Below are 17102 nucleotides of genomic sequence, written 5' to 3'. Positions count from 1 at the left end.
AACTGATAAGGCCACATGATTGACCAGGAATGAATGCATGCTCTAGGAAATAAGAGGTCCATACTGTTAGATGCATGCTTTAGTGATGTGACTCTATGAGAGCCAGGCAAAGGGAGCCAAGCGGACACTGTGCCATCTCAGCCGAGACACAGCAAAGGGAGTGGAGGGTAATGCCAACCACAATGAGCAGGGCTGGAGAACTGAGAGTCGCTTCACATTCAATGACAAACGTGTCATAATTCCAGTTCCAGAGAGTCCTCTGGGCACTTCTGAACTTCATGGGCTGCTATACACATGTGATGCTCTTACATCCACTCAGGCAAGCATGTGTGTGCACGTGTACGTGTGCACACACAATGCTGTATGTTATTTATTTTGTTATATAAATGTAAGTATTACATAAATATATATAAAATATTTTAAAACATGTTATAATAAGATCACAGAGCTAGTGGGTCAGAATCATTTAACTCCACAAGCTGATAAGAAAATCAAAGGTCACATATGTTGCATGATTAAGCTAGAAAGGAATTCTGCACCGTAATATTCATGATTGCGGTGGTATGAATAGGGTTAAAGATGCAACTTCTGCTTTTAGAATGACTGGTGTAATTCCAGTTACACCTTTCTCCCGTAGGAAAGTATTCAATTACCTTCCAAGCACTGGTGGTGGGGGACAACAGCACGTATTATGCCAGTGGAAAGTAGGAGCCAGGTTTTAGTGCCCTTTTTTTGAATTATACAAATTTGTACTGTATTTTCCTTACAGTTGATCACTTCTTTTCCTTAAAGGATTTACTCCTTTTTTTCTCCTGTCAAATCAGTAAACTGGTCAATATAATGCCATGCAAAAGATCTGGTGCTGTGACAATTCCTTGTTCTAATAACAACCCCTTTCATATTTTCTAGTTAAGTGTACTTCTTTATTTTGACTTGACTAGGGTTGTGTGGGTCCAGGAGTAGGCACACGACCTAGGTCAGTTCATATTTAGACATCTGTCTGCTTCATGAAGTAGGGCACGTGACTCTAGCTCAGTTAATGGTTCCTTCCAATTCCTTTCTGTAACAGGTAAGGGCAGTTTTTTGAGTCCACTAAAGCTGCAAACCTATCAACCTGGGCTGACACACAGCCTTCATTCTATCTAAAACAACAGGGGTGACAAAAAAGAACACAGTTTTTGAACTCATGGAACCTGAGTCAGATTTAAATCAGGAGTTTTAGAAATCTTAAGGACTGGGAGGGGGTTGGAGGAGTAATGAAAACGGTGGGATGGAGATTTGAAGGGTGGATAGATAATGATGACCAAACACGTGTGAGAAGAGATCACTATGAATTTGGATAATTTATATGAGTGAATAACCACCATGAAACATAAACTGGGAATTTCCATAATGAACATAATTGCTGGGTGAAAAAGCTAACATCCTAATTTGTAAGCTATTCTAAGATACACACCCTTCAATAGTGGATCCCAGCCAATCTACCCCCTGAACTGGGGGCCTCCGCTACCTACATTTTGTCCTCCATCATCAATCCTGTCCAAAAGACCTATCTTTTCTCCTACTTCCCCTCTTCTCCTCTTGGACCCAGAAGCCCCACCTACTCGCTCAGTGACTGGCTCCTTGAAATCCTTTGAAGTTCTGAATTAGTCCTAAATGTGAGCTGTGCTTCAGACTCACTTAGCGTTCAGGCACCTGCCGGGAACAGACGTACCTGTGCGTAGCCAGTAAGGTGCGTCCCTTCTCTGTCAGCGCCAGGGACTGCCTGGCTGTCACTCACCCTTAGCTCAGGTATCCGTGTACTGTGCACTGTACAATACACTACACAGCAGGCTTGTGTCACACACTGAAATGCTTATGATTTCAAAGATGAAGAAAACCTGCTCCAGGATCATAAAACTAAAATAATTTTAAAGCCCAATAGTCTAATTTCCAACCTGTAATCTCATGGAGAGAAAAAAAATGAATTAAACCACTGTCATGAAAACATGAGCCAAACTCCCAGGATGTCAGACACACATGTGCAGTAATGGCACCTTAGCTGACAGGCACAGGTGCTACATGGATGTGTGCCTCTGGGTGCGAGGACCACAGTGCACAGACAGTAACTCCCTGAGACTCCTCTTCACTGGCAGCTCAGTGACCGTATAGGTGTTAGAAAAAAACCCAAGCCTGCTACATGGACTGCTACACAAACTACTGCAGTACACTCAGGATTCCTACCTTTACTTCTGAAAATCTCAAGTTATGTGGCATAAAACACGTTCATGTATGAAATTAAAAAACACATAATTTCAAAAATAAGATACACTTTTTTTCTAGAAGAATATAAACAAAACTGTTTTTTGAGCAACTACTTTAAATGGGTAACACAGCAGACCAGGTAGCTCTCAAGAGCAGTAAGCTTTTCCCTGCTAACCGTTACAAAGTGCAAAGTATGTATACTCACTGAATTGGCATTTGTTGGGTTTGGCCACGGTCTACCACCACCTGGACCCCTACAAAATGATATGACAGATTAATTCAACCCGAGCCTCAGTGGCTGCACAGCAGACAGCACTGTTTGTCACGTAGTTACCATGCACCATCACAGTCAAGCTCAAGAATCACTTAGTCATCTTAATGACCTTCCCTTGAATGCAAGAAAATTATCCCATAAAACAGCGTCATGTGTAGTTAACTATTGTACATTTTTATAAATGAAAATGGAAGCCACCTATGCTAGTCTATATATATATGCTACTAAATAACTTTTAGTAGTTTTAGAGTAAAAGGGATCAAATACAGATAACATAACTGAAGACCTGAGTGTGAGCCCCTGAGTACCATTCAGATGAAAGCACTTGTAAAGTGTCTACATAAACGACTCTTAGATTACAAGTAAGCACTGTGCAAACCAGCCTGCTTCCAGGAGGTCACCGTTAGTGCTAACGGGGACCTAGTCCTGGGAAGCACTGAGTCCAGCATTCGCCTCACTGTCATGTATGACTCTACCCAGTTACTAAGCCATTGGTACCATCATCTGCCAGAAAAGGATGGCACACTTAAAGGACATGCTCTATATTATCGCTCTATAAATTTGTTATTAGAATATATAATGATGTGATACATAATATATACATTTAGATTACAGCTTTCTCGATGTTTCATAATTTTAGTTAAAGATAGAGAGAGGAAGTCTTAAAATGGAGATAGTCTATATCAATATATTGCTTCATTTTAGAATTCAGAAGAATGTTTTCTATTTTAAACATTATAAACAAAATTAATGCCCAGTTAATTAAATCAAATTCATATACCTGGGCTGTCGTGTTAAGTGCATTTGAATAAATATTGTTTTATGAAAAGTAGACTATTTTCAACTTCCCTTCTTCTATTAGGTTATTGAAAATTCCCTTTCTAGTCACTAATCACTAAGGCCGTGGAATATTCCATTTTTAAAACGTCCTTTGAATGGCCTTTTCCTTCAGCGTCCTCTGAGGGGCTCTGCCAGCACCTGACTGAGACAGATGCAGATACTTAGAGCGAGCCACTGGGCTGAGCCTGGGGAGCACGATGGGAGAGTTAGGGAAGGACGGAAGGAAGAACAACGCTATCAATTAACCAGACCCTCAGAGCTCCCGGGACCAAATCATCAACCAAAGAGTACACATGGGCCAGCCCATGGCTCCAGCTACATAAATAGCAGAGGACTGACTGCCTCATCTGGCATCAGTGGGAGGGGAGACACTTGGTCCTGTGGAGACTTGATGCCCCCAGAGAAGGGGCATGCTACAGTGGTGAGGTGGGAGTGGGTGGGTGGGTAGGGAAGCAAAGTGGGGGGGATAGGGGGGGTTCTGGAGGGGGGACCAAGAAGGGGGATAACATTTGAAATGTAAACAAATAAGATGAATATAAAAAGTCCCTTGAATCTAGTAATCTTAAGTCTAAAGTAATAAACATTAAATAAAAACACTGTCCAAGTTCCCTACTATATTAGTAGCGTTTGCTTGGAATCCTTACAACTACTTTAGTTTGAGCTTGGTACTCCCTAGGGGTGTAACAGAGGGAAGCGTTTTAGATCCCTCCTCAGGCTCTGTTCCAAAGGCTTCAAGTGGAGTCTCTCCTGAGGTGACAGGCTTATAATGGGTTACCAAACACTTCTGAAAGATGGTTTACATACAGGATTCCATGGCCCGACAGACACAGAATGAGGGGAACAGGATGTCTGCTGATCAATCAAACATTTGAGTAGGACAATACAGCCACACAGTTTGTCTGACGTGTCATATAATGTAATCAAGAAACTGAGAAATAGTTCTCTTGAAATGTTCTAGAAAATGCTCAGATCATAGCAAAGTTTAGTACTGCGACGGTAGTGATGTCTTAACTTTGAATGTGATTAGCCTACAACATGGTCCAACAGGTAAAGGTGCTGAGCCCGCCCCCTGCTCTAGCTCCGTTCCCTAGGCCCCACCTCTGAGCCCCATACACACGCTGGAGCATGTGCATCAAAGTCAATGTATCTTTTAAAAAAAGAACTTATGAATAAGATATATAAAATATTTAATGTAAAATATGTCTAACAGGGCTGGAGAGATGGCCCAGCGGTTAAGAGCACTGACTGCTCTTCCAGACGTCCTGAGTTCAAATCCCAGCAACCACATGGTGGCTCACGACCATCTGATCAGATGCCCTCTTCTGGTGTCTGAGGATATAGCAACAATGTATTCATACACACACACACACACACAAATAAATCTTTTTTAAAAATCTAAAAAAACTGTCTTAAAAAAGAATATCCGTGTTAAAATATGCCTAATATTAAATAAGAAGCTAAATTAAAAGTCAGAATTTTAATTTAATTAAATAAAACAAATTCTTTCAATTTTTTTTCTTTTTTCTTTTTTTTTTTTTTTTTTTTTTTTTTTGCCAGGTGCAATGGTATATGACCATCCAAGACTTCCAGCACTTGGAAGGCAGAGGCAGGTGGATCTCTGTAAGTTTGGGGCCAGCCTGGTCTACAAAGTGAGTTCCAGGATAGCCAGGGTTACACAGAGAAATCCTTTCTCAAAATAAATAAATAAATAAATAAATAAATAAATTCAATAACATCAGTTAAATGTTATATTTATTATAAAGAGAATCATTTCAATTGCTTATATTAATCTAGTTCTAGAATACTGCATTTCATATTAAATTTCATTTTAATATTGTAGGAAATTATATTTGAACTCATTTAAACACACTAAAAGATCCTACAGGTATTTCAAACCAGTGGTTTTAGAGAACAACTGAGCAAGCAAGTAATCTCCACTCGCTCTGAGGCTGAGGTAGTGTTTCACAAACGTTATTTTGAATGAAAGTTAGGCAGATGAGCCCTGTTTAAAGGCAAAGAGGAAAAGGGAACGGAAAAGATGATCATATTTTTGGTAAGCATCTATCTGGATGGACCCTAGGAATCATGATTACCAAGAAGATGAATCTCCTATGAAAATCTCTCTCCTAAATAACCGTTTGGGTCCTTGCAGAGCCATGTTCTGTGAACAGCAGGGTGGCGAGGCTAAGGCACAATGCTCCAGGCAAGGAGCAGGTCTGGCGCTTGTGGAAGCCTGCCGACTACTCACTTCACGAGCACTCTGCCACCGGCACGTCCTCTCAGGGTGATCTGTAACGTATTTGAGAACATTCGCATTTGGGCCACAGTTTGTAAATTTTACTTTAAGCCACTCCATGTTGGGTGTTCACTTGTAAATGTGTTATAGGGGTGTCTACTCTGCATGCCACTGAGCTGTGCGGTTTGTCCTGAGTCCCACCACTGCAAGCTTCTTCCAGATGACCAATTTTCAGTTTATGAACTTTCGTTAATGAAGTTATTTTTGTTGGGGATGTTTTAGTTATGAAAGTTGTGGTGGCAGGCGAGAACACAGTATTCCACCTGTTGGTGCCCAGGCTGGCCTTTCCACTGCGTTCCGCTGTCATGGTAAACAAGCAGTGGCAAGTAGAGAACACCACGCTTTATCTTCCAATTTTAAGTGTCCAACAGGGTTTTCTTTCTTGTTTTCCTTTTAAAATGGCATAAAGAAAGCCTTAGATTCTATTTGAAAATTTGGGGGTGGGGTGACATGATTAAAGATTGTTAAGTAATGATGTGAATTTTAATTCAATTTATAAATATAATGAAGGTACTGTGTATATCTCTGTTTTAGTCCACCCTTGATTTTCTGAGGGTAACGGCAATGCAATTGCCCTTTCTGATTAGAACTTCATTAATTACAGTTTCCATGCTAGAGAAAAATATTTATTATGCCTAAATATATATATGTATTTTTTCATTGTCTCTGACAGAATCCTAGTTTACTAAAATTGAAAAAAAAAAACAGAAACTCTAAAATAGAAGGGAATAGTAACAAAAACTGGGAATAAGCTTGTATAATTTCATTCTCTTTAAGAGCTATAAAACATTCTATAAGAGGAATTATCAAGACTACTACTTAAGAAGTCCAAATAGCAACCCCCCCCAAAATCCTACTATGAGCTTCAGCCATATTTTTAGTTTTTACAGCACATGGAATTAAAGAATATTCACATGTGAATACATCAGCGCATATATGGGAAGAAACTAGATAATTTTTGGTACTTATTTGAGCCTCTCAATTCATATGAAAATAAAGTTTTCGAGTTGATTAAAGAGCTTACTTAAAGCCAAGTACTATACCAAACTGTATTAGATATGTTCTTATCAGCTGTTACAACTTGGTTGATCATAACATTCAAATTTTATAAAATATATTGACTTTTAACTTGAGAATCTAACTTATGTTGCATATATTTTCTGTCCTACTGGTAAGAGCTCCAGCTTTGACATGAGCACAAAATATCATTCAATCCTACTGTAGCAACCATAATAAAAGGGCGAGCCTTTGAGGAGTTCAACAAGAGCCAGTTCATGTCTATCCATTTTTATTACAAAAGTAAAAGGATGTTGTAGGAAAATTTGACCTACTTTTCTTCCTGTTCTGTTAGTTTTGAGTCTGCCTGGTATCTACTTATTAACCTATTTTCAGTTTTAGTAAAAATTGCATCCTATGAAAATGGTTTCAGAAGCTTAAAAAAACCCTGCATACATCAAAAGAGCTTATTTCACAGTGTGTCTTCATGCCACTAGATGATAGCAGGGTTGTTTCATTTAATATGTAAGGAGCTAAAAGCAGGCAGATGGGAAGTGAGGTTGGGAAGAACCTCACAGGCCTGCATGGAGCGCACTAGTCACTTCTGATGTGTCTCCTGAGGCTACATCACCTCGGCGGGCTCTGGTCCTCTGGTGAATTCATAAAACCATTAACACGATCTACTGTATACAGACAGGCTTTGAGGGAAGGTTGGAGAATGCAAAAGAAATAAAAATTCCTTAGCAAATTGCACTGCAACAGAAACAAACTACTCTTTTGTGACTGGAAAACAAACATGTGCAGTTTGATCCTTACCCAGGTACACATTGGGTTTTCAAAGAGAATCAGCCCCGTGCTGTGTTCTTTAACACAGAAAATTCTTTTGTGCTGAAAGTGGCCCCATGACACAAACACAGACATATTTTGGGGAGACCTCTTAACTGCACTGTCGGCTAGCACAGAGAACTTATCAAGTATCATCTTCTGTAGAGTCAGTACATAGTTCAGGTGTCTGCATCCCTTCTTAGTGTTTATATAAATCTTTATGAATCAATACATAATTATTAAAAAGCAACAGGCTGAATGTTGTGGATTATGGTACCTAAAAAACAAAAACAACTGAAAGTTGCATTGGAAGAGAAACCTGATAGGAAGGCATGAAGATGAAGCGAGACCGCACTCCCGTGTAGGTCACTTCATACAGTAAAGACACTGTGCACTGAAGCTGCTAACAGCTCACGTAACTTCAGAAGACAGAACAGTCACCAGACAGAGTAATAAGCATTGCTTACATGTTCATTCCAGGCATTCCGGGGCCACCTAAAGCATTCAGTGGGGGTCTCATTGCACCTCCATAGTTCTGTAATGATAACCAAGGGTCAGACTACCACAAAACAAAAAAACAAAACCAAAGAGGAGGGGGGAAAGAAAGGAGAGCAGGTTAATGATTTCCCTACGCAAGTGCGGACTGGATAAGGCCTGTGTATCATTCTCTGAAGGGTCCACTCTTGTATTTTTGTTTCTATTTTAACACAACTACTTTGGTCAATGCCATTTAAAAGTTCTATGAATACAGAAAATCATTGGATCATGTTGAATGATCAAGGTATGATCAAATTATAACATTTAGCATATTTTATTAATATCTAATATCTGTAAATTAGTTACTTTTTCAAATAAATATCTCATAAATCCAAAATTCTGTTTTTAGATAAATTATTAATCCAACGGGTTTGAAACTATTAGATTAGAACAGTTTCATGAAGTCTGAAAAGAAATACAACAGGTAAACCCAACCCAAGAATGCTGACCATAAATAAGCTTCTATTCAAAGTAAGATATCCACCATGGAAACGCACTCTTTGCAAACGCCAACTATCTGAAAACTGAAGCATATGGGAAATACTCACGCATGGCTTATGTGACCCCATAACTCTCATCAGAACCTACTGTGTGCACTAAAGGAGAAGAAAGGCAGCTCAAAGGCTTTTATCTGCACAGCGTATTTCATGTTAGTTGACAATAGTTGTCAAATGTGACTTTTCCGGTTACCATATTAATACATTTGACACAGTTAGTGACTTTCACATTTGGTTTCCTGATGCTAATCTTCTTTTCACTGTTCTGTTCCAGCTACATTGCTGGCTTCTTCAGTTTTGACCAGTTTTAACGTTGCTTTTCTTCAAGTTTTAGCTACAGTATTATTTTCAATAAATGTGCATTCATGTAACCTTATCTCTTACGGTCTGTTCAAACACTGCTATTCCTTAGGATCCCAAACCTCCTCTATCATGTCTCATTGAGTTCCTAGATTATATTCGGGTTGACAGTGCTGCTTCTGCCTGGCTGCTGTCCATGCTGGGCACACACAGGAGAACACACTGTCATGTGCTGTGGCTGAAGTTCTTTATGTTTACTCTTTCACAGTCCCTTAGCATCACCTACTACATAACAGCTCATGCTAGAAGTTTCCAGACATTCTATCATGGCTTTCCTTTTTAAAAACGCCCTATTGGTCATGTGCAGAGTCTGCTGACTGCTGTACTGAATGCCCGGGATGCTGTTCTGCCTCCCAGTGGGAAGGCTACTGTGTTACCTTAACTGGGCTTTTCTCCATGGTTGATTCTGTATACTTCTGCAGATATGTTCTCTAAATCACAGTATGACCCAAGTCACTTAAAAGTTAAATGACCCAGATTACTTTTCAAATAAGCCCAAACTCCTCAACGTGTCCCCATAAGGTCTTCACAGCCCAGCCCAGCCTACCCTTTCTGCTTTTATTTCCTACATTTTTAACATTTCCCAGTTCTATCCCGAGCCTCCTGGACTTTCCAAAGTAAAGATGCTACACTTTCATAGCCATGTTAACTCATCCTACAGGGACATTTGGAGGTGGTGGTAAGAGGACAAGGAAGTGAGTCAATGAGAAAGTCCCTCAACTCTAGGTAGAATGGCATTCTGGACAATCATGTCACTCAGTCTCCCGCCTGGTGCCCCTCCTGTTATTATTTGCGTTCTAGATCAGGAGATACGCTTTACACTCAGGTGTGTAAGCAGGAGGGACTCACTCTAACCACACCGTCTGCGGTTAAACAAGCAGCTAATAAGGACCGAGCGTCACATGCCTGAGGTGAAATGGGGCATGGACACCTCACAGCAAGTCTGCACTTTTCTCTTCATCTGTGAGTTTTAGGAAATCGAACATTCCACAGACATTCCTTGGAGCTTGTATCTCTACTGCTATAGCTTCACGGCCTCTCCAACACTCTGCCTTTGGGACACAGGGTCTTCCTACATAGTCCAGTTGGCCTTGGGTTTGAAATTGTCCTGCTTCAGCCTCTGGAGTTCAGGAAATACAGGTGTATGCCATAGGAGCAACTCTTTTATATGAGCCACCGATTCTCTTGACCTATTTCCTTACCTGCAATACTATTAATTTCCATGTAGATTTTTGTTAGAATAAATGAGATATAAATTACCAGAGTGTTTGATGAATTAAAACATAAAACATGGCACTTGCTACTTAAAAACTGTAGCTGTTAGTTTTATTCATGGATGCTAATAAAATGTAACCGAACCCCTCATGCCCCAGGTTTCAACTCTAAAGCCTCACTTCTCTGCTCATATGATTACTCCTTGAATAATTACATCAGGGGACACACTTCGTTTTCTAGGCTTTTAGTAATGCAGCTATATTTCGCGCTCAGTAGTATGCATCTTCAGACTGAAATCCTATTTCATTAACCTTGTTATACTCAACAGTCAAGTCAAATGTCTGATACACAGTAGGCCTTCAATAAATGATGAGCTAATTAATCTGAATTGTCATAGGAAGCAAGCGGTTATCTACTATAATACATGGTTTAGAGATATAAAATATTTTCACTTTGTGAACAATATTCTAAATCACAAAGTAACCAAGAAGAAAAAGAGAGTAACCTTTCCGAGTGGTGTGGTCTCACCAGGACAGAAAGGGATGAGCTCTTTCACCTAAAGCTCATGACACTAGCACGATTCCACTTGGGCTAATCTCTCCTCTGATGCAATGTTCCTCACAAAATGGCATTCAGACTGTCTGCTTGGAGACTTTGACATGTCTTTCCTTGACTGGACAACTTAATTATGAGGAAGTTTTATCCTGTAGTAAGCAGAATTCCACATTTTAGGTTGTATTTAGATGTATGGAATCTGTTGACATTTATCTACCCCAACTATCTGATTTTTAAATGTTCCTTGTATGTAGCTTACTTACACTTCAAAACTGAAATAGCTGTGTAATTTAAGTGGCTTTTCCCATTAATCCCATGGAACTTGTTGATATTAAGGACATAGGTTAGCTACATAACTCAGAGAAATAAAGGAGAAAGTTATTTTGAATATAGTATCAGAAGATATTTTTCTGATGAAATAAATAATTTTGCCTTTCTGTTGGAAGCATATTTAAAATCACTTTCTGCTGTCCATAGATGGAAACAGATTATAAATATGCCTTGGCTTGGGGTAGGCATTTCTGTCTTCAGCCACAGATACACATTGACCACACAGTCACTCTGTCTGTGCGCACCAGAGGACTTAAGATTCATTACGCTAAATATATTTCTCTGTTTCACACTTACGTTGTTCCCAGAAATGACTATCTCACTTCATTACACATACCTTAAGGTCAAAAACCACAGAAGTGGCATTTATAGAAAAGTTATGGGGACCAATCAGTAGCACAAGACTTTATCCTAGCACTCTAGGGAAAGGCAGAGTTCGAAGTCAGTCTGGTCTACAGAATTAGTTCCAGGTCAGTCAGAGTACATAGTGGAGACCCTGACTCAGACAAAATGTGTGTGTGCGTGCATGTGTGCATGCGTGCATGCGCATGTGCGTGTGCGTGTGTGTGTGTGTGAGAGAGACTGTCTGTCTGTCTGTCTGTGCATAAGGCTACAAATACCACTCCAGAGCCTATTCCAGAAATGGGGCAGTTTACAGGTGGCAGCTACATAGTAAAATGTCTGTTTTAGGAATATTTTCCATTATCTTTCAGTTTACCTTTTTTGATGTGTGCATTTTACCTGGCAGGTTTGATACGCAGTGACTGTTAGGAGACTCCTGCCACTCTAAATGATCTTACATCGACTTTCTCTCCTTCCTGTCATGAGCACTTGCTTTTGTTTAATGCGTGGTATTTATAATTAATTTTCTGTAATCCCTTTTTGTATGGTGTAACCTTTTAGGTTATTGTTAGTATTTATGGTTTCTGAAGTAAATTTTACCAAGGTGCTTTATTTCCTCCATGTTAATAGAAATAGATAAAAAGATACTGCTAATACAAATAGAAAAAATAAACTATCTGATTTTGCAAAGGAAGTATTCATGTTTTCTTTTAGTGTGCCTTTTCTTTTGGAATTTTACATAAGATCTATGTGTCCAATGCCATCAGCCCCAAGGTCTGTCAGCACTTCAGTGCATATGCTAAAACCCAGCAAACACATCTGTCTCATCAGGAGGCGGCACCCCAGCCTCCTTCCAGGTTGATGGTCCTTACCTGTGGTCCTAAGGGCACCATTCCTCTTGGGGGAGTCATTCTCTGCATCGGTCCGCCCATATTTGGATGTCCTGAAGGAAGTAGGAAGTGATTAGCCACAGAGCAGCTATGAGCCGTAGGCTGGAGGCTGGACCATGGCGGACCTGAGCACTGCCACCAGCTCGGGCTTTTGTAATCATCATTTCCAGCTCTGGCTATCAGCTACTCTTTATGGTTCTTAGCTAAAGTTTTCTTCCTTTTCCTTAGTGAGTTACTTCTGCTACAGCCTTTGCTCCTGTTTCTTTAGACAATTATGTCCTGGAATACAGCCTTAGCTATCCATGGCACCTACATATTGCCCAGGCAGGAGCGGGCTACTGGGGCTGCTGAACGAATGAAGTCACTTGTTACTCTGTGTGCCTCCCTTTACGTCTACGGAGTCCTCATCTGAAAAAGGAAAGGGCTGGTGACTGTAATCACTTAACTTCCTACTTGTCCAAGGCGTCACAGGCTTTGGACACTTTATATTCTGCCTCTCATGTCAGCACCTCTGCTCTGTCATTGTCCATAAGCTAGAGTAAGCTAGAAGTACAAACCATTTAGTCATGTTGCTATGAAAATACAGCTGATGAAATCATGGAATATTTATATCGATCAAGTTCTTAATGAGTTTCCTCACTAGTCCAGCAAATCAGTTTCACTTTTACTTTAATTACCTTGTTGTCGTGTTGGGTCCATTCCACTGGGGAGTAATGGCTGACTTCCTGGGACACCTCCAAGTGCCTAGCAATTTAGAAAAACAGAAATAAAAAGTAACATTGTAAGTACTTATAAAACATGTGCTTTAACATTTCCCCTCTTTAAGTTTCTTCAACTATAAAATGCATCTGAGTCTCCCAAGAACTTTTGACTTCCCATTTAGCATTAACACAAGATTTCTGTTGTAAAAGACATTCTGGTTTTGGCTGACAGTGGTGTGGCAAACCTTCAGTCAGATCTCTGTGAGTTCAAGGCCAGCCTGGTGTGCAGAGCTAGTTGATGGCCTAAAGAGACCTTGGATGGATGGATGGATGGATGGATGGATGGATGGATGGATGGATGGATGGATGGATAGATAGATAGATAGATAGACAGACAGACAGACAGACAGACAGACAGACAGACAGACTGATATAGATAGAGAGCCATGTGTGGTGGGAGGCAAATGCAAGTAAATCTCTGAGTTCAAGGTCAGCCTGGTCTACAGACTAAGTTCATGGATAACCAAGGCTACAAACAAAACAAAACAAAACAAAACAAAACAAAACAAAACAAAACAAAACAAAACAAAACAAAAACTGTCTCAAAAAAAAGAAGAAAAAGAAAAAGTAAAGAAAGGAAGGAGGAGGAGAAATTCTGCTTCATTCCATCCTGCACAAAAATATTTGGAAACAGTATACAGTAAACCATCCTGTTTCTTCCTTACAAGTACAATGGCATCTTCAAATCTTAATTCAATTTATAAAGGATACTGAAATACCTTTCTATAAATTAAACTTAACTAGAAAATATTATTAAATTAAATATTCAAATATTTAAAAAAGAAATCTATCAGCTCTGCACCCAAAACTGGAGTCTCCTTAAGTGTTATCATGGCATGTAGCAAAGGACTCTCTTTCCCCATCACTTGTTTTCAGTCTTGGATTTGTTGTTTGAAAGTACAGCCAATGTACTTGCTGACCACACACTTGTAAGGGTATTCCAAAGCTGTTTAAAAATCATTTCTTATGTTTTCTGAGAACATAATATAATTATATCATTTCCCCCTTCCCTTTCCTCCCTCTAAACTGTCTCATATACCTTTCCTTCCTCTCTTTCAAATTCATGGACTCTATTTTCAGTAATTGTTTTACACATACATACACACCACACACACAACATACATAATGTGTATGCAATTAATTTAGAAATAATTACACTTGACGTGTGTGTGTATATATACACACACACACATGTATGTGATGTATACATATGGTGTATATGTGTGTTTATATATACATATATATGGGATATAATTATTTCTAAATTAATTATGTATTCCTAAATACATAAGTATAAACTGCTCAGTTTACACAGTGTTACTTGTAAGTATGTTTTCAGTGCTGACCACTTAGTTTAGGATGGTTGATTGGTGTGCTCTTCCTGGGGAACCCTCAGCACTCCTTAGCTTCCCACGGTCCTCTGCGCAGGGCCTTCTAACTCCGCCCTGTATACGTTAGCCTGTCTGCTGGTGCCATCCCTGTGTTAGCACAGTGCACTCACATACTAACTTCCACCCATACCAAACTTAAGGACTTTCTCTATTCATGCTTTTAATTAGTGATATGAAATGCCAACTATTAAAAAAAGACAAAACTAAACTAAAATCATCTCTCTTTCTAACAACTGACATCTTTGAGATCTGTTTGGGATCAACCTCTTACTTTCTCTTGGAACAAATCTTACAATGTAGAAGTTCCTCATGAAGCGCTCTCACAGACGCCAACCCAGAGTCCTCAGAGTCTATGCTAACCTCTGTGCTGCCATCCCCCACATCACTAATCTTCTCTGAGAGCTTTGGAGAGCAAGTGCGGATATCAAGCCTCGGTGTCTGAATATTTCAAGTCAGGAAATCATCCAGATGCAGCAGTACCTCCACTCGGGCCACAAAGCTGGCCTAAGCTTTGTCATTTCTCCCATTTCTTTCCAATACCAGCATGAAACATGTGCTGCCTTTAGCTGCCATGACTCTTTCTGCTTTTCTAAGCAGAAATAACTGCCCTTTTCCCTGTTCATGCCAATCCTTGTCTATCACTCCCTCAAAGGTTGTAAGAAGAATAAGCGTTGTATTTTATGGATGTCTCTGATACCGAGTGTTACATATCATCCATCAATGGTTGTAAGAATAAGCCTTGAGCTTTAACATGGTCACTCAGATGTTCTTTTCATGAGCTGGACTCAGATCGATCATGTTTTCTTAATTGGAAGGAATATCACAAGGGGGCTATGATGCTCTGAGTACCATGTCTGAGGTTACAAGATGTCAACTGACCCTTACCTTTGACCATAACCTTTGTTTCTCATCTGTGTTGGTACTTGCCAGATTTCTACATCGTAAGATCATCATCCCCCGTACTTGCAACTGAACGTTTTATTATCAGAACTAATATAATATCAGCATCTCATTCCTTATGCCCCACTCCTTTGTTAGATTCATTACTAATCCCTAACCACTGAGATAGTCATATGGAGATAGTCCCCTGCCTCTCTGTTCACTGGCTGGCAGTTAGTGTAAGGAAGCTAAACCCATTCATCTACTTACTTCCTACTTATGAACCCCTATTTTATTCAGTGGGTTATAGTTTGTATAGTCTGTCAGTCATATTCCTTTGTGAGTTTGGTGTATGTGTATATGTGTGCATGTGTACTATGTGAGTAGTTGTATGGTATATTTATAAGGTAAAGAGCAGTTGAGGAAGACAGCTGATATCAACCTCTAACTCCATACACACACAAACACAAATATACAATACAACCACTCACACAGATACAGAAGAGTGTGTGTGTGTGTGTGTGTGTGTGTGTGTGTGTGTGTGTGTGTGATGCCTTCTTCAATTGCTCTCCACCTTATATTTTGAGACAAGGTCTCTTGTTAAAACTAGCTCACCAACCTATGTATGTGCACAATAAATCCATACTCTGTACATACATATGCAAAAAATTCACTGTACATTATCCATTCAACAGTCAAATTCCAATCTGATAACTTGGATTATTTTTTCCCTCTTGTCTAGGATTGTCAGTATCTTATCCAACAGTAAGAAGAGTGGCATTTATTCTTGACAATTATTTTCTTTTGCAACGAATCAGTGTGTTTATCTGCCCAATATAACTCATCTTCCAAGCACACTCCCTTGTATGTCCATGTGGCTCTGGTGTGGCCTCAGGACACCCTTGTGTAGAAGGAAGACACAACAAGAAAAACTCCACATGATACAAACTATTGAAGAGACTGAACAGTGTACTTCAGAGTTATCTACTTACTGACATTGATACAATGAATAATGGATCACTGAAGAAATCTGAGAGGAAATAAAACTTCTTATAGTCAAACAACAGTACAATCTATCACCCCTTGCTACAGAGCCAAGGCAGTCCTAAAAGGGAAGTTTATAGATCTAGGGGCTTATATTTAAAAAAAAAGGAGACATTTCAAATATCCTAATAATGTACTCAAAATTCTAGAATAAGAAGCCAATCTCAAACCCAGCAGATGGCAAGAGATAGTAAAGATTGAAAGAAATGAATTAGAGATTATAAGAACATGCAAAACCAAAGATGTCAGTCCTTTGAAAAGTCAGTAAGTAGTACTGCAAACCCTTAGCTAAACTGACAAAAAGGGGTAAAAGCTACCTATAATGAACCTTTAACCAATATTACACCAAAAGGAAAGATTACTGATATGATTTTCCCTGAAAACAGGAAGGGACACTTTCACTCTCTTACTCTATATATTGCTGTATGTCTTACTATAATATTAAGATGAGAAGAAGTTACACAAGGAACAAAAATAAGAAAGGGATACATTAAACTAATCCTATCCATACTTAAAAGATCCTAGAAGGGGTTGGGGATTTAGCTCAGTGGTAGAGCGTTTGCCTAAGAAGCACAAGGCCCTGGGTTCGGTCCCCAGCTCCGAAAAAAAGAACAAAAAAAAAAAAAAAAAGATCCTAGAAAACTTAAAAGATCAACTAGGAAACTTTCAGATCTAAGAAACACTTTTTTAAGTGGAGTGTTAGGACACAAAATCAATAATCATTAGCCTTCATATGTATGACCATGAACGCCCTTAGGGAAATGACACCCTTCATAATAGTCCCAAATAATATAAAGTACCTCGGTGTGACTTTAACCAAGCAAGT

General features: G+C 39.4%; 1 protein-coding gene and 1 non-coding gene across 50 annotated transcripts in view; one reads left to right on the top strand and one right to left on the bottom strand.

Annotated features, from left to right (window-relative positions):
* Ssbp2 (single-stranded DNA binding protein 2) overlaps positions 1–17102 on the bottom strand; it is a 288275-nt gene that overhangs the window by 30706 nt on the left and 240467 nt on the right. For 24 of the 49 annotated variants that reach the window (XM_063282022.1, XM_039103428.2, XM_039103429.2 and 21 more), the window contains 4 exons: positions 12879–12945; positions 12184–12254; positions 7943–8010; positions 2450–2498 (listed from right to left, as the gene is read on the bottom strand). In XM_063282022.1, coding sequence (XP_063138092.1) covers positions 2450–2498; positions 7943–8010; positions 12184–12254; positions 12879–12945 — 255 coding nt within the window. Of the gene's footprint in view, positions 1–2425; positions 2499–7942; positions 8035–12183; positions 12255–12878; positions 12946–17102 lie in introns of all 49 variants that reach the window. The other 25 variants (XM_063282020.1, XM_039103448.2, XM_063282003.1 and 22 more) reach the window with 3 other exon arrangements.
* Trnal-aag15 (transfer RNA leucine (anticodon AAG) 15) lies at positions 16807–16881 on the top strand. Its single transcript has one exon. It is a non-coding gene; the product is annotated as a tRNA-Leu (tRNA).

This window comes from Rattus norvegicus, chromosome 2 (assembly GCF_036323735.1).
Source record: "Rattus norvegicus strain BN/NHsdMcwi chromosome 2, GRCr8, whole genome shotgun sequence".
NCBI classification, from domain to species: Eukaryota; Metazoa; Chordata; class Mammalia; order Rodentia; family Muridae; genus Rattus; species Rattus norvegicus.
The sequence above is the reverse complement of the archived record's forward strand: the minus strand, read 5'-3'. Positions and strand labels throughout refer to the sequence as shown.